Source organism: Schistocerca cancellata, chromosome 10, assembly GCF_023864275.1.
Source record: "Schistocerca cancellata isolate TAMUIC-IGC-003103 chromosome 10, iqSchCanc2.1, whole genome shotgun sequence".
Taxonomy (NCBI): domain Eukaryota; kingdom Metazoa; phylum Arthropoda; class Insecta; order Orthoptera; family Acrididae; genus Schistocerca; species Schistocerca cancellata.
The window spans coordinates 130,869,811-130,888,861 of NC_064635.1; the positions used below are offsets into that span (position 1 = coordinate 130,869,811).

At 38.7% G+C, this 19,051-nt stretch overlaps 2 protein-coding genes across 2 annotated transcripts in view; one reads left to right on the forward strand and one right to left on the reverse strand.

Annotated features, from left to right (window-relative positions):
• LOC126106355 (basic proline-rich protein-like) overlaps positions 1-19,051 on the forward strand; it is a 109,596-nt gene that overhangs the window by 88,081 nt on the left and 2,464 nt on the right. The window contains exons 7-8 of the mRNA XM_049912607.1: positions 10,894-10,961; positions 16,744-16,812. Of these exons, the coding sequence (XP_049768564.1) occupies positions 10,894-10,961; positions 16,744-16,812 (137 nt within the window). The remainder of the gene's footprint in view (positions 1-10,893; positions 10,962-16,743; positions 16,813-19,051) is intronic.
• LOC126106356 (speckle-type POZ protein-like) overlaps positions 1-19,051 on the reverse strand; it is a 497,553-nt gene that overhangs the window by 28,916 nt on the left and 449,586 nt on the right. The window lies entirely within an intron of this gene.

Below are 19,051 nucleotides of genomic sequence, written 5' to 3' on the forward strand. Positions count from 1 at the left end.
TGCAGACGGAACTTTGTAAGCTTCTAAGTAACAGTAACTTTTTACCGAATACATATGAAATGTGTAGCTGTATAACAATGAATCCTCAGCACTAGAAGTATGTGCATAGCCAAAGATACATAAAGAAAGCTGTCCTATTCTCACTGTAGTTAACGAAAGGAGCAGACCTGCATATTTTATAAGCCGTAAGCTGGAAGACCTCATTGCCAAATATTGTACTTTGAAAATAGCACTACCATACACAACACACATGTGCTCATAGCCTCTGTTGAAGACATCCGCATCCCACCCACAGCTAAATTTGCATCACTTGACATAGTCAATCTGTACACAAACATTCCTGTTAAAGAGACTGTTAACAATATAAGAAAAAAAATCTGCTTAGGTATAAGAAAATTATTACTGCAGAGACCTGTGATTTCATAGAAATACTCACACTCATCCTGAAGAACAATTTTCGTAGCTTCAACAACAAGTTTTACCAACAACATGATGCCTTGACAATGGGAAGCAGCTTAGTTGGTATATTAGCTGACATTTACATCAACCACAAAGAACAGAAATATTAAACATCCTGGCAGATTAAAACTGTGTGCCGGACTGAGACTCAAATTCGGGACCTTTGCCTTTCGCGGGCAAGTGCTCTACCACTGGCCTGTGAAAGGCAAAGGTCCTGAGTTCGAGTCTCGGTCCAGCACACAGTTTTAATCTGCCAGGAAGTTTCATATCAGTGCACACTCCGCTGCAGAGTGAAAATCTCATTCTGGAAACAGAAATATTTCTCAGCTAATCGATAAATCACAAAGAAAGTATTACAGTGCAAAAGATATGTTGATGATACAATCCTGTTTTTTGATAGCACAAACAGTGAAATTTATGCATTGGCAACAGACCTCAGTAAAAGGCATAAAAATATTAAGTTCACAGTTGAGCATGAAACAAATAAGAGCAAAAATTTTCTTGATCTTAAAATCTGTAGCACTAACCATAAACATCAGTTTATCATCTACAGGAAATCCACCACCACAGATGTCAGCATCGACAACTCCTTATGTCATCCCAGCCAACAAAAAATGTCATATTTCAGGGCCATGGTACACTGAATGTAAAAGGTACCTTTGAATCACACAGATAAAATCACTTTAATTGAAACAGTTGTGTATAGTAATGGCTATAATTCTATAATAATAGAAAAACTCCACAACAAAATAAAAACAAAAGCCACAGCACCACAGAACAGCAGTTCACACAGTATTCAATCCAAAACACATCAGCTTCCTGCAGAAGTCAAACATAAATATACAGTTATCCCATACATAGGCCCAATATCGTAACAAATTGCAAACTTATCTAAAAAGAAAAATACTATTATCAGCTTCTCTACTAATAGTAAACTACAACAAAAAGTGATCAATGACGTAAATCTTTCCAAGGCCCCCCTACAATAAATTAGGAATATATAAGCTCGAATGTGTTTCGTGCCCAAAATTCTACATTAGTCAAAGAGGCAGAATGACACTTTGATGCCTTAAGGCTTGGGAACTTGAACAAATTTACAGTTGCAGCTCACATTGCAGAAGAAAACCGTAAAAAAACACTGAAAGAAACAAGAAAATATTACATTAAACAGAAAAAGGAGTCATTACGGATAAGTTGGAGGAAATAGAAATAAATACACCCAAAAACACTTCCCCTGATAATGTCCTTAATGATCAGAATGAATTGGCTAACAGCCCGCATCTCGTGATCGTGCGGTAGCGTTCTCGCTTCCCACGCCCGGGTTCCCGGGTTCGATTCCCGGCGGGGTCAGGGATTTTCTCTGCCTCGTGATGGCTGGGTGTTGTGTGCTGTCCTTAAGTTAGTTAGGTTTAAGTAGTTCTAAGTTCTAGGGGACTTATGACCACTGCAGTTGAGTCCCATAGTGCTCAGAGCCATTTGAACCATTTTTTTGAATTGGCTAACACTCCTTTCCTGAAAAACTTCCAGAAAGTACTTTCTGTACTCCAATATAAATAATATTTGTACACCTATTTGGAGATCAAGTACCTGATCTTATAATATTGCATGTTCCTTCAATAGTCAATATTATTTATGGCACTAAATACTAATAAATTTTAATGTATTATCACCATCAACAATGTTCAAATAGTACATACAGTTTTTGCTCACTTTTTGCCCACATTTGTATCTCTATCATTATATAGAATATGATATAATTCACAAAATCCCACATATTTATCATTTCTGTTTGGATTTAATGTGCTAGATTTAAAGTAAAGTACTTTTTCAACCTAACATAACAGTAATTTAGGTTGCCTTTCCCCAAAAATAATGGAGTATCTTGGTATCATTGCATTGCAGTATCTTTGACACTCCTTTACTTTGTAAACTGTGTATTTCGTTTCATATGTTGCAAATAAAAACATGTTGTGCTCATTGAAAATTCATTTTGTGGCCAAATGAAAGTGGTTTAAAAAAGCACTGCAACATTTGTGACTGTAAAAAAAACATTCTTGAGTGTGTATTTCAATTCAAGAAAACTGCAAAAATAAATGCGCCAGATGGACATTTCATATAAGTTGTATTCCAACACAAATCTGTAGTGCAACTATTTTGGTTACACGTTTGTAATTGTGAATTATTGTTTCTCCTAGAGCAACTCACAGGAAAACCATGTATAATTTGTTTTGATAAAGGCATTAAAGAAAAAAATTAAACATGAAAGAAAAAAACTATCTGATGATGAATTTTGAAAAAATATGAAACTGGTAATGCTATTTTTTGAATAAAGTAACCTAGAAACAATTTGTGGCTGGTCACTGTATACCATCAACAATTTCTTTAAATCTCATTCTACTTAAAATAAAGGGTGGGTTTACTTCTAACTGTATACCATCAACAATTTCTTTAAATCTCATTCTGCTGAAAATAAAGGGTGGGTTTACTTCTAAGAACATATTATCACATTTTTTCAAAAATTTCCTCCGTCATTGCCTATGTTTCCATTCAGAATCCCATCACCTATACTTTTAGTATCATCATTGACGTCATTTTCTTCTTCTTCTTCTTCTTCTTCTTCTTCTTCTTCAGTACTATCATCACTTGATGAATCGTCTGCATGTTTTGGCTCTTGATGTATTTCATCCACAACTGCTTGCTGCTAATGACTGCAATCTATAGGGTCATCTTCCTCATGATTGCAAGAGTGCTCAGGTCAGAACATCCTCCATTCACCAACAAATCTACTAGTGATTCATCTGTAAGGGCCTCTTTCATAGTAAAACATATAGCGTATTTTAAACAGGCATCTAATCAGAATTGCAATGCTTTACAATATTTCACACACTCCGGTGTTACGTGGTTTGATGAGTTTTGGGTTATGTGAAGATTTGTTTCTTTTTAGCAGTGAATTCCAGTGTCCATTAAAATGAACATCTACTTCTCTCAAAGACAAGCTGTAAAAAATTGTACTAATTTGTTAGTGAATTAATTATGCCTTTGTAGAAGCTAATATTTTCCAGTTATTTGGGTATAAAACATTATTTGCTAATAACCCATACACTCTCATCAGCCATTTTTGCCTTCCAAGGAAATTCTAAGATGGAAGCTCAACTGTTCATGTATGCACAAGCTCCAGCAAATGGAAGCACCAAACAGTCCACTTATTTGAACAGTGGGTTATGCTTAGCGAAAACTTGTATCTTAAAAAAATGATAGAGCAAAACGTACATGTCTATTTTAATGAACATTGGGACTCTGGGAAAATGTCGGAAAAGCACATATGCTAAACTTGGAAGGTATCTGGAATGTTAAATTTGCCTAGATGTACAGGGATATTTTTATCTCAAAAAATCAGAATACCAGTAACATTTGTTAACTGAATGGGAATAAGGCCTATTTCATGCGGCTCAGAGGAATGGTAATGTATTAGACATTGTTTGTCACACGGCGTTATAAAAGAATGAATAAATGATGTTATTCTAGGGTTAGCAGCAGTCACACAGTGTTATAAAAAAATGGATAAAGAATGTTATTCTAGGGTTAGCAACAGTAGTCTATGAAGGAAGTGTTATGATAGTTAAAGACAGGAGAAGAGTAACAGCTAAATTTGATACACAGAATATTTTTAATTTCACATGGTATTTAGAAACCAGGAATGTCAGTGTAAGAAGTGGGCATGTCACAGCATGCTGCTAGCAAATTACTGCTGAGCTAATAAATGACTAGTGACAACATTTGAGATGCATTTGCTAAATGCTGTGGAGCCGAAGTGCAGGGCATGGTACACAGTGAGCAATGGATCAATCTGATTTCTGTGTATTATATGGGAAATGTGTAACATGTAATACACCCCCCCCCTCCTCCCCCTTTCTTTCCTACTGCTGTTTCTTTTCCCTAAACATATGTTTTCACTGACTGTTTTTGGATGTCATATATTAGCCTAAATGATTTCTTCCAACTTATTTAGGGGCATTAGTATTGTTGTTAATTTTATAACTGCAATGGAAGATAGCACTCAGCTACCATAAACTGACACCTTTTCAATTCTTTGACTTCTTAGTTGTACTTCAGTCCAGATGTTATGTATATAGCTTCAAGTTTTGTGTATGGTGTCAAGTTCGAAAGAGTTACATTAGTCTTATGGTCATTATTGCATTATGCACACTCTAAGAAGGCTCTTGGTGAAATGGTTGATAGGAGCAGTTAAATCGATAACAATCAGTTGGTACTGATCAGTATTGATTGCTCTTTTATTTTCAAGAATTTCTGTTAGTGGCCAACACTGTGCTAACAGTCAATAAATAAAATGATTTGAAATTCAATTACAGGTAACATTTCAGTGATCATTAACACCCCTTATCACTCCTGTTTTTGTGGATATAAAAGCAATAAACACAGCACCAATATTAGATTATGGCATTTGACATATTTTGATTCAGTCCCCTCATCAATAGTTTTCTAACAGTGAGCGCTTTATTTCTCTGAGGAAAGACTTTATCCAGAGAAGATGGTACAATATGAGGATATAGAAAGTGATCTGTGTTAGAAGTGGAGAGTACTGGGATCTGTTACAAAAAAGATAAATTGTGTTACTTAAATAACTACACAGATGACAGTTGATAGTCTACTAGGTGAAATACAAGTTGGAAGTGCAGACAGATGAGAAAATGTAAAGTAGGATTCGGTATGTCAAGATAGGTTCATAGAAAGTGATGAGGAGACATATTAAAAAAGACAGTGAGAGAATTAACATAGTGTATGGGTGGTGAGAGAAGGAGTGCACACACAAAACAAGTAATCGCTGACTTTCAGTATGTTCTTGCCCAAGTTTGAAATATGCTAAAGGAAATGGGAAGTGTTACACTGTGAAGCATCAGTCTGACATTTATCAAACTTCATGAAGATGCTTATCATGTAATGGGTACTAATGTGGTTAAACTTTTATTCCATTTGGAAATGGTGTCTGTCCATTAATATCAGCATGAGGCATGGCTCCTACAGGGACAGATACTCCCGTGTGTGTGTTGGCAGCAAACAGCCTCCAAATGTTCCTGAAACTTATGATGTCAGTCCATGAAGAATTCTGGCTAGTGTGAAAGAATATGTTTTAGCATTGCTTCCCAAACATTCTCTGTGGGTGGAAAATCAAGGGACATTCAAGGATATGTACAATCGTCAAGGCATTTGCGGTGTGAACTGAAGTGAAGTGGTCTCACATTATCCTGCTAGAATGTGCCCACCAAGTGTTTGAAGGGTATTTCAGTAGAGCTAAATATTCTTGCCACATACTGTTGAGTGTTTGGCTTCTCCTTGATCACTACCAAATCAATCCTGTTGTCTCATTCGGTAGTTCCCCACACCATGATTCTGAGAGACAGACGTTTGAGATTGAGAATCGGTGCTTTCTCGAACCTTTTGAAGTGATGCCTCCTGATTAATTATGGCACAGTGTGCGCAGATAAAAATAGCAACCAACACAATAATACTATTTTTTTCACTTTTCTGTACAAATTGGCACCTCACCTATCACTGACAGAGCACACGGGATTCTAGTTGATTTAGCTGTCAACATGGTTACTGACAGGCAGAAGAAAACTTCAGTTTGAGCCACACTGCGCTGCATATATGGCCCACAATCAGTCCTTCTGTACCTATCTCAGCATGAGCAGTTTAAATACAAAACCTCTGTTGATCCATCATGGCCAGGGGACATGGGCTGTTTAAGTAATTGTCAATGTCAATCAAATTTAGCAACAGCCCTATGACGCCACCTTGTAAACGTATGGTGCATGGCAGAGGGTATCCTGTACCACTACTATTCATTCGCTTTCCTGTTCCACTCGCAGATAGACCGAGATAAAAATGACTGTCGATATACCTCCAAATAAGCCCTAATTTCTTGTATCTTTTGTTCACTGTCCTTAGGTGAAATTTATATCGAAGGCAGTAGAATCTTTCTGCAGTCAGATTCAAATTGCGGTTCTCAGCATTTTGTCAATAGTGTTCCTCGAAAAGGATGTCGCTTTCCCTCCAGGTATCCCCATTTGAATTCTCAAAGCTTCTCCATAATACTTACATGTTGTTCGAACCTACCAATAACAAATGTAGCAGGCTGCCTCTGAATTGCTATGATGTGTTCCTTTAATCAAACCTGGTGCAGATCCGTCACTTGAACATTACTCAAGAATAGTTTGCATTAATGTCCTGTGTGCGGGCTCCTGCACAGGTAAACCACACTTTCCCAAAATTTCACCAATAAACCGAAGTCAACCATTTGCCTTCTCTACCACAATCCTCACATGCTCATTCCATTTTATATCACTTTGCAACGTGACTCGGTCAAGCTGGACACTACTAATGTTGTACTTGACCGTTATGGGTTTGTTTTTTGTACTTATCTGCATTAACTTACAGTTTTTCACATATAGAATAAGCTGCCATTCATCATACCAACTAGAAATTTTGTCTGAGTCATCTTGTATCATCCTACAGTCACTCAACTTTGACACCTTCTCGTGCACCACAGCTTCATTAACAAACAACTGCAGATTGCTGCTCACCCTTTCTACTCGATCATTTATGTACATAGGAAATCACACATACCCGGGGCACTCCGGATGATACCCTACTCTTACGAACACTCACCGTCAAGAACAACATACTGGATTTTATTATTTAAGAAGTCTCTGAACCACTCACATATCTGGGAACCTATTTCACATGTTCGTGCACAGGGTGAAGCATTTTTGTAAATCTAGAAATGTGGAATCTCGCTGTTGTCCTTCATTCGTAGTTCATGGTGTATTGTGAAAAAAGGGCAAGATGAATGAATGCAGAGTCTCGCAGTGATAACATTGAATTAAATGTTCTCGGGTTTCCAATTGTGTTAGTTGCTTAAAACTACATGAGCTTTCGGCCAAGCACTCCTTGGCCATTGTCAAGTGGTATGACTGCCAGTGGGCTGTTGGTGCGCCCTTATATACGCTAGCCGCTGGCTGTGACGTCACTGGTGTCCATGACATTGCCATATATGTGCATATTTTGAGTCGGTGTTCGATGTGCCCTCTTCAACTGCACAATCGCTGGATCACATGCAGTGCTGAGCTGCAAGCCACTGTCTCTATTCAGGGTGTTTGCGGTAATTTTTATTTCAATAGCTTCCTTTATTAAACTGTCCCTGAAGCTGTTAGTGCGAGCCACAACAGAGGTATCATCATATTTTATGTGGTAACCATTTTCTAACACATGCTCAGCTAACGCAGATTTCTCTGGATAGCGTAGGCGATAATGCCTCTCGTGTTCTTTCCTGCCTTGTTCCACAGTGTGCACTGTTTGTCCGATGTACTTCTGGCCACACTCACAAGGTATTTTGTAGACTCCAGGTGTTCTGAGACCTACTGCATCTTTAACTGGTCTCAGTAATTGACGGATTTTCGTTGGAGGCCTGAAGATTGATTTGATCTTGTGTCTTTTCAACAGGCGGCTTATCTTGCCTGACGCAGAGCCACAGAATGGCACCAAAGCAAGTTTCTTTTCCTGCTCTTCGTCGGTGGTGTTATTCTGATATTTCTCAGAAATCACTTCTTTCGATTGATGGGCGCTGTAGCCATTATTCCTGAAAACCTTGTGTAGGTGGCTCACTTCATGGGGCAGGTTATCGTCGTCTGATATTACTCTTGCACGATGCACCAATGTTTGTAATAATGTGCGCTTCTGTGCTGGAAGATGATGGCTGGTGGCGTGCAGGTACAGGTCTGTGTGGGTGGGTTTTCTGTAGACGCTGTGGCCAAGGCACCCATTTCGTTTACGGTGGACAGGGATGTTGAGGAAGTGCGGTGCATGGTGAGCTGGATATTGATGCCATTGAGGTGCTCCAAAAACTCGTCTAGTTTCTCACGTCCGTGTAGCCAAATGACGAACGTGTTGTCAACGTATCGAAAGAAACGCTTAGGCTTCAATGGCGCAGTACCTGTGGCAATATCCTCAATGGGTAGCCCGTTGGCTCCAGCTGTTGTAAACCTCTTCATGGAGAATTTTCCAGGTCCATTCTTTTACCCTTCTTATATACAGTTGCTTGGGATTTTGCACTGGGCAAGAGATTCATCATAAATGGAAGCTAAGTAAGGGGCCAATGCACAGAGTGCTTATTGTAAAACCGAATTGGGATTCCGTCCAGATCTGGCAACTCGCTTGTTTTCTACTGTTTCAGTTGTTTCTGTATGCAAAGGATGCTTATTCCTGTGCCACCCATAAGGGAGTCAGTCAAACAATGCTATGTTTGTAAGATTTTCCAATGTGAACAGTTCCTTAAACATGAAATTTGAAACTTCCGCTTTCATTTTGATATCTTCAGCTGCCTTTCTAGGCAGGTTGACGAGTGACTGTATGGAAGCCTTGGACCTGCTTAACGATTTAACATAGGTCCTGAATTTTCTTAGGCTATTGGCCAGATTCGTTGTTAAGGCAGGACTGTATCAGTTGTATGCTTTGCGCATATATCTTTTCAGACACACACGAGTCTCTACTAACCGTTGCCAGTTGTGATTTGTACATTCTCTTTTGAACTGAGACTGCAATAGCTTTTGCTTCCTCAGCATTTTTTGAATTTTGATGTTATACCACGGTGGGGCTTTTCTGTCCTTAATCCATGTACTAGGCACATCCTTCTCCATACCGCAATTTAAAATTTGTTTACACTTTGACAATGATTCCTGTGTGTCCCTCATAATGGAACGAAGTCATTTCAGTTCATTGTGTAAATGAGATGCTGGCAATGATACATCTGCTGTTTGTCAGAAACACACTCCTAGCCTTCTTGAGTGATTTATTAACTTTAGTAACCACAGTTGCTATGGTGGCATGCTACTGGCTGCAGACTTCCTCCGGATGATTCGAGAGCTGTCACGGCTGAATCGTGTGGACAGTAAAAGCGTCCAACAGTTCACATGGTTTCACCCATACCTGTGACACGCATTCACCTGAATTCAGTGTCACAATCAACTTCAATAGAGACAATATTTTTGTCAACTGCAATGAACACTCCCCCTCCTATGCCATCTAACCTCTCTTTCGTTCAGTGACTCACTTAATATATCAGAGCTTTCTATGTCAGGCTTCAGGCAGCTCGGTTCCAAGAATAATGTGAATATGAGAACTTTCCTGGATGGCAGTAAATTCAAAACTCTGATACGAATACAATGACAATTTATTGTTAAAATTTTGCCCGTTGAAGTGTCTTTACTTGAACGCAGTCTGATCTCACTATCTGTGTATCAACTGGTGAGTGTTCATCAGAGTACTTCAAACTACTACCTAGCATAAAAAACCTGCGTGTGCTCTCCACAAGTACTCTGCTACCTGAGTGGCTACTTCCTTTGTGTAGTGTACCCTTGAGTTATTAAGGGAAGTCCTACAATTCTCCACCTGATGAAGCAGGTCCAGAAATCTGCAGCCAAGACAGTCTTGTGGTATAGACTTTCAGGAAGGACCCTGTGCATGCTGTTGTTGCCACATTGTTGTCTTCAGTCCATCTCATCATCACTCATTCTGCAGTCATTGCAGTCTGTCAATGTGATACTTCTGTCTCCCTCACACCAATGATTTGTGGTCTTTCAGGATCTAAAAGATGACAGTAAGCGGTACATGCATGTTCTGTGGACATGCTGCATTGTGAGTGCCATCTGAAAAGTTTCATTAATATTAGACACATCCGATAGGAATGGGTTTCACCTGTACTGAAAATAAGCTCACATTTCACCTGTACTGAAAATAAGCTCACATAAAGATGAAATTTTATTAACACATCCCACAGGCCTCGAATTACTTGGTCATAGCATTCATGGTGGGACTGTCTCCATTTCAGTCAGTGTATCATCAAAATATAATGTGGTCTCGCAAAATAAGAAATGCACAAGTAAGTGTAATCTTCAGTTGGCACTGATTGCTGAGTCTAATTTGCAACCCAATCCTGTACCATCGTAAATGCTTTTCAGATCTTCTGATGCCTGTCTGCAATAAATAGCATTGGAATTGTATAGGGGATGATACCCATATTGCATGTCGTAACAGGCTACTGAATACTCAGTTCCTCCACTTATCTTTCCTTCCTTCCAGCACTCCATTCTTAATCATTTCATTGTACTTTGTGTAATGTTCATCATCCATTATGTATATTCATTCAGTCTTTGGAGTATTTAAAACTTATCATTCTGCCTTTAAAACTTATCATTCAGCTCCTACCAAACTCTTCTGGCTTCAACATTATGCCTTTGCTAATGTCACATATGTTCAGCATTTAATTAAAGGTACCATATTACTTGTATAAAAAGTTGATGTTTTTGGTAGTACCTCTAAGAAAGATGTTTACAGTGATATAAATATTTTGTGTTTCAGATCGGTCAGCAGACAACTCCTCTCCAGAACAACCAGGATGCATCACACCAAAAAGCTGGATGTGTCGGGTATGTGTAGCATGAAGCTATAGTTTTTAAAAGTAGGTAAAATCCTGAGGTTGTTCATATGTGCTGATTATACCCACAAATATATGGGGCAATTCCAAATGATTGGTGATTACAAACAGTTGTAACTATTTAATGCATAGTAATACATCAATAAGAACTGCAGGAAGTTCAATGTTTTTCATAGTTCATAGATGTTCTACACGACTCCCCTTGGTCACACAGACCACATGAAAATTGATGTTTTTGGTAGTACCTCTAAGAAAGATGTTTACAGTGATATAAATATTTTGTGTTTCAGATCGGTCAGCAGACAACTCCTCTGACGTCGATCTGTTGTAGAATTTTAGAACATGTGTTTTGCTCGAGTATCATGTCGTTTTTGGAAACTCAGAATCTACTATGTAGGAATCAACATGGATTCCGGAAACAGCGATCGTGTGAAACCCAACTCGCTTTATTTGTTCATGAGACCCAGAAAATATTAGATACAGGCTCCCAGGTAGATGCTATTTTTCTTGACTTCCGGAAGGCGTTCGATACAGTTCCGCACTGTCGCCTGATAAACAAAGTAAGAGCCTACGGAATATCAGACCAGCTGTGTGGCTGGATTGAAGAGTTTTTAGCAAACAGAACACAGCATGTTGTTATCAACGGAGAGACGTCTACAGACGTTAAAGTAACCTCTGGCGTGCCACAGGGGAGTGTTATGGGACCATTGCTTTTCACAATATATATAAATGACCTAGTAGATAGTGTCGGAAGTTCCATGCGGCTTTTCACGGATGATGCTGTAGTATACAGAGAAGTTGCAGCATTAGAAAATTGTAGCGAAATGCAGGAAGATCTGCAGCGGATAGGCACTTGGTGCAGGGAGTGGCAACTGACCCTTAACATAGACAAATGTAATGTATTGCGAATACATAGAAAGAAGGATCCTTTATTGTATGATTATATGATAGCGGAACAAACACTGGTAGCAGTTACTTCTGTAAAATATCTGGGAGTATGCGTGCGGAACGATTTGAAGTGGAATGATCATATAAAATTAATTGTTGGTAAGGCGGGTACCAGGTTGAGATTCATTGGGAGAGTCCTTAGAAAATGTAGTCCATCAACAAAGGAGGTGGCTTACAAAACACTCGTTCGACCTATACTTGAGTATTGCTCATCAGTGTGGGATCCGTACCGGATCAGGTTGACGGAGGAGATAGAGAAGATCCAAAGGAGAGCGGCGCGTTTCGTCACAGGGTTATTTGGTAACCGTGATAGCGTTACGGAGATGTTTAACAAACTCAAGTGGCAGACTCTGCAAGAGAGGCGCTCTGCATCGCGGTGTAGCTTGCTCGCCAGGTTTCGAGAGGGTGCGTTTCTGGATGAGGTATCGAATATATTGCTTCCCCCTACTTATACCTCCCGAGGAGATCACGAATGTAAAATTAGAGAGATTAGAGCGCGCACAGAGGCTTTCAGACAGTCGTTCTTCCCGCGAACCATACGCGACTGGAACAGGAAAGGGAGATAATGACAGTGGCACGTAAAGTGCCCTCCGCCACACACCGTTGGGTGGCTTGCGGAGTATAAATGTAAATGTAGATGTAGAAAATAAAAATCCATTTTGTGCTGTATATTCCAAAGCATATGCAGTCACTCATGCAAGTGCATTAGGAATGCCCATTTTGAATTCTGGGATTGTTTCTGGCAAAGGAGGCACATACTCAAAGTCTTTCTCGTAACTCAAAAAAGAAATCTGTGAGTGTCAGGTTTGGGGGTCTGGGTGGCCAAGCGCAGAACACAGTGTTGTCGTGTCCAGCGAGACCGATCCGACTGTTCAGAAGATATCAGTTCAAAAATGTGTGCCAGCTTCCAATTCACTGAACTCATGCAGCAAATGAAATCTTGAACTTTCTTCTACATTTTTTGTAATTCTCATAAAACTATCACTGTGCGTTAAATACTTATAGCCATTTGTAATTCCTATATTCATTTTCAATTGCTCTGTTTATTGAAAAGAAAAACTAATGCAAATTTTGTGAAAAGGAAAGATTGCTAATCGCTATATAGAGGAGATGCTGAGTCACAGAAAGACACAACAAAAAGACAGTCGTACAAATTGAGCTTTTGACCAGAAGGCCTTTTTCTAAAGTAGACAAAACACACACACACACACACACACACACACACACACACACACGAGACTACTGTCTCTGGCCACTGAAGCCTCTCAGCGGTCACACGTGTGCAAGTTGTGCTTATGTGAATGTGTGTTAGCTCAACATGTACGGCAGTGCTTTTGTTGTCTGTCTGCAACTCGACATCTCTGTATGGTGACTAGCAATCTTTCCTTGTCATAATATTGTCATCATTCCATTCTGGATATTCCATTGTTTAAAACAGATGTATTTCTTAATGTTTGTAATTACAGAATTTTTTGTCCCAGAATATTTATGATCAAATGTCACCAGCCATCATACGTCCTTTGTTGAAAGTTGGCAGTTATTCAGTGTATAAAGTTTATTGATACTGGTAAATTTTTTGTGCCATTGAACTTATCAGAATAGTAAACTTTAAAGCATTTTGTCATTGCACAACAAATGACCTTTTTCTCAGTTTTGGTAGTAACTGCCTGAAGTGTTATCTGTTAGCCAAAAGATTTTGAGCTCCATGCAGTCACAGGGTCAGCAAAAAATTGATCCACATTCCTTATTGTTACAAATTGCATACCACAGCTGTCACATAGCCTGTCAAAAACACACTAACATGAAACATTGAACTAATGACAATATTATGAAAATGATAAACACTGTAAGTAAGAGTGATTTCAGGTGTGCCACAGGGGAGTGTCGTAGGACCGTTGCTATTCACAATATATATAAATGACCTTGTGGATAACATCGGAAGTTCACTGAGGCTTTTTGCGGATGATGCTGTAGTATATCGAGAGGTTGTAACGATGGAAAATTGTACTGAAATGCGGGAGGATCTGCAACGAATTGACGCATGGTGCAGGGAATGGCAATTGGATCTCAATGTAGACAAGTGTAATGTGCTGCGAATACATAGAAAGAAAGATCCTTTATCATCTAGCTACAATATAGCAGGTCAGCAACTGGAAGCAGTTAATTCCATAAATTATCTTGGAGTAGGCATTAGGAGTGATTTAATTAGAATGACCACATAAAATTAATCGTTGGTAAAGCAGATGCCAGACTGAGATTCATTGGAAGAATCCTAAGGAAATGCAGCCCGAAAACAAAGGAAGTAGGTTACAGTACACTTGTTCACCCACAGCATGAATACTGCTCACTGCTGTCTGGTCCATACCAGATAGGGTTGATAGAAGAGATAGAGAAGGTCCAACGGAGAGCAGCGTGCTTCATTACATGATCATTTAGTAATCGTGAAAGCGTGTTACGGATATGATAGATAAACTCCAATGGAAGACTCTGTAACGTGTCGGGCTAAATCCTTTTATTAGTGCCTGTTAAAGTTCACGTCACAAGCGGATGTATTGAAACATTTCCTCTCCCAGTAGATAGTGCGCAGTGTTCCTCACCTACCTTGCTTTGCTTATTCAATATTGTCTTCTCGGTAGCTGCGTCCGTCTCACCTAAATCACACTGCAATTAAGAAGCTGGGATCATAGGTTATGTTTTCCAAAATCAGAAGTCAAGAACGTATTCATTGTTGAACACTTATGACAACCACAGTGCGATTTGTTTGTTATCACTCACACACACAATATTCATGTGACCAGGCCTCTTACACTTAATAATCGTCACATTAGGTAGGTCAAAAACTTACAGTCTTTAACAATGTTCACAATACGCGTTAACTGTTCAAAGCCAAATACAATTACAATCTTTTGGTACTGACTGGAAAAGTTGAACAGACTTGCCGCACTTTTGCTCCATGAGAATCTGACCGAGAACTAACCAAGAACTGCACCAGTTCGGACCTTATATAGACGAGTGCTTGAATATTTGACTATTTCTGTTAATATATTATAGTTTATAATTTCCCAGGGTTAAAATGATCCTTTCTAATTTGTTTTGAAGTTAACTATTGGGTTTTATTACTTAAATAACATGAGTGAGCTGTATCAAGTTAAATACGCAGAACTAACTTGTGCATCCACAGTGGGAATTCCCGACTTATAACAATGGCAGCCTTCTTGAACAATTATTTTTACTTTTTCAACTTTACTTAATTCTTAATTAATGCACTTACAAAGTTGAGACTGGAGTAATTTTACGTAGAAAATTAAAGGTAGCAAAAGTATCAAAACAGATCTCTGAATTATTCAGTAGTTTTGCCACAATTGGCACTGAAAGTCATACAGGCTACAGATTTCAAGTCTTGATATCTATTTAACTAATAGACTTTAGGTTAGTTTAAACACTTTTCTGGAATCAGTAAAATTTAGGCTTTCTTTTGGGTGCAGTCTTATAGCTTAATTCGATCTATTAGCTCACTCAAATTTTACTTAATATATATTGCACAATATACGTCATTGTTCATAACTTTTAATAGGATGTATTTTCAATAAAACTAATTAGTTCATTACTTTCAGAATAGACATTAGAATGTACTGAAACAATACATTCTACTAGGGGAATTTTATTTAAACTATTTCTAAATTCTGTGCTATGAAGCTGAAGGCCACAGAATCTGTGGTCGGAATCTGAGTAGTGAAATGGGGGAAAAAATTTATTGCTTAACTAAGTTGCTGAAGGGGTGTAAAACCAAAACAGGATAGCAGTGGGCAACCCTGCTTCGTTACAACTCTGCAAGAGAGATGCTCAGTAGCTTGGTATGGGCTTTTGTTGAAGTTTCGAGAACATACTTTCACTGAGGAGTCAAGCAGTATATTATTCCGTCCTATGTATATCTTGCGAAGAGATCATGAGAATAAAATCAGAGAGATTAGAGCCCACACAGAGGCATACCGACAGTCTGTTTTTTCATGAACAATACGAGACCGGAATAGAAGGGAGAACCGATAGAGGTACTCAAGGTACCCTCTGCCACACACCGTCAGGTGGCTTGCGGAGTATGGATGTAGATTTAGATATAGTCGTCATATAGCAGAGATGGTCAAAGGCCTGTTTGGGCAAAATCTTTGTTTGATATTCTTTTTGTTGTGCCTATCTGTGTCTTGGCATCTCCTCTAAATAGTTAGTATCAATTACCCTTATCATAATACTGTCATAATTCCATCATGAATTTTCCATTGTTTCAAACACTAAACTAAGCTATGCTTAAAGACATTTACACTGTCCATTGTGATAGGAACCGAAAATCATGAGTTTCCGCATTCACACTAATGTTATTCTAAAGAAACTAAACTTTTGGACAGTCTCTCTGGTCAGAACTAACAGACAAGCAAAAACACCCACATACACACACAGTGGTATGTAGATCTAGGTGTTTTTGTGAGTCTGTTAGCTCTGACATAGTGAATTATTTGAAAGTTTAGTGACTTGTACATGTTAACCGTTCAGGGCCTTGACTGTACATTGAGTGTATTTTTACTCCCTCCATTATTTGTATTTCACCCAGGACTTTTCCTTATTTTCTTCTTTCTCCAGTGTGGTGCAAGTGAAGCATCTGTCTTCAATCACTTGATGCTGTGGAACATTCGTAATACACCAATATAGTATCCTGTTGCACATTCATACGCGTGTGTGTGTGTGTGTGTGTGTGTGTGTGTGTGTGTGTGTGTGTGTGTGTTTTAGTTACAACCATTTGTAGTCATTTATGAAACTATTTTTGCTGGTTTTAGGGTATCTGGGCCAACAGACAAACCCAACTCAGTGCATCCGGAGGCTACTGCGAATACTAATGATGGAAGGTAAGCAAGTAGCAGACATACTTAGTAAAACTTGAACATAACATTACTGAAATGAGATTATAATTGCTCATTGTCCTATGCAATTGCGTGACAGAGTAAATCATTTTGCAGTAGATAACTAGTCTGAGTCAGGGTCGCAACATGTCTGGAAAATTGGGAATTTTCAGGTTTTCAGGAGAACTTAATTTATTGGAAAAGTGAGAAATCTCAGGGACTTTTGAGAGACTCTGGGGAGAGTAGATCTATTAATTGTCGGGATGAAATTGAAATTCTGTTTCAGAAAGAATTGGCTGTGGGGACGCATAAGGAAAGGTGAAGAAGTGCATTGCATTGTTGTAATGTTTGTTGCTAGATCACAGCTACCTGTGGCACACTTGCCAGTCTTGAGGAATCTTTGTTATTGTTTGTGGATTCTCAGGTGCCTGGTTCCTTTCTCATCACATGATTGTGAGTGCAATGGAATATAACGTGTGTGAGGGTGTGTTGCGTAACTGTGAATTTATCATGTACACAAAAGCAAACTTTTTGAAATGTGATGCACCATTGGTACCAGAGGCTGTTGGTATTACATTCCAGTGTAAACAATTTGAAGTATGCTACTATCAGAATTTCTTGTATTCTTGAGATAACTGAACAATCATATTCCACGGGACAGAAGGGCGACAGACGGGTGTAATGAATGGATTTCCAGGGATGACACAAGCTTATAACTTTCAGAATAGTTTGTAAAACTGTAAATTCTGGCTGAGCTCAGAATAACCACTAATACGTGACTTGGGAGCTTTAACAAAATTTCATTTGTGTGCATCATTAATAATGTCAGTCTTACTTGTGCATCATTAATAATGTCAGTCTTACTTGCTATATTTGCAGAAGTATAAGGTACACATTTTCATGAAAATTTGTAGTGCTGTACTGACCTTGACCCCTGTACTGCCCTGACCAGATGTCCTATTCTTCCTGCCACCACACTTCACAAATTCCTCTTATAGCTAACTTCAACGTATCCCTCTCTTTTTAAATTCCTTAACCTATCGACCCAGATAAAGCATTTAACATTCCAGATTGTCATCTGTAGAGTGCCAGTTTTGTTTCTCCTGATGGCATGCTCCTGAGTTGTCCCATCCTGGAGATCTGAATGGGAGACAGTTGTACCTCAGAAAATATAACAACTCGCTTTCAGCTATTTGCTGTAGCAACAGTGCAAGGGCACATTGGCTAAAGTTAAAATGCCAGATCAATCATACAGACTGCTGCCGCTGCAACTACTGAAAAGGTTGCCACCCCCTTTCCAGGAACCATAGGTTTTCTGACCACTCCACAGATACTCATCTGGTATGGGATAGCTGTTTGTTTTGTAGAGACATGCAAATCCTCCCACTTCGGCAAGATCCGCAGTTCGTGGAGCACAGACTCTCAAACCATTTTGCAGAAAAGACCATTGGAGTGCAAATGCAGAAGAACAAATTAAAAAAAGAAAAGAAATCTTATATTTGGAACTGGCAGTTTCTTTGCTGCAAGACAGTGCAATTACAAAAAATTTTGGATTATTTGCACGTTGCATATTGCTCAACAGTATTACTTTTTTATTTTATTTATTTATTTATTTTGTGCCAATTTGAAAAATTAGGGATTTGTTGTTTTATGTTTCTATTGATGCTGCTTAAATAGTTCATATTTTTGTATGTACTCTTCTGTGCACAATAAGGAAAACTGCTGGACCGAAGATAATTAGTAATGCGAGGAAAGACCTCCATTCAATGTGAGAAGATGACACAGAGTGGTGGAATGACATGTGAGAAGGTGGCAGTAACTGTAGTTTGTCTTCCAAACTTCCATTCACTGTTAGTGTGTACTACTTTATTATGACCCGTCTGCTACTCAATAAATCTTCACTTAAGCCAAAAAAAAATTTATATCAGGTTTTATGAATGAATGCAAACTTTGTTATGTTGGGTATTAGGGGCCGTTAGAAATTGAATTGCCATCTTGTGTTTTGAATAGCTTTTGATACTGTTTCTTAACCCAAGCTGTTACTTGTGAATGTGTAAACTATTGAAAATTACTGTCTTCTTTTTGATTGTTTCTGTGTTTCTGGTGCATTTATTTCTAGTCATATTCATCACATTTAAGTCATACTCGTGTGATGTTATATGATAAATACCCAGCCCCTCTCCCGTTTTAGTTACTAAAAACTGATTGTTGTCATTCATTCAGCATCTGCTTTGGGTTTCTTTAT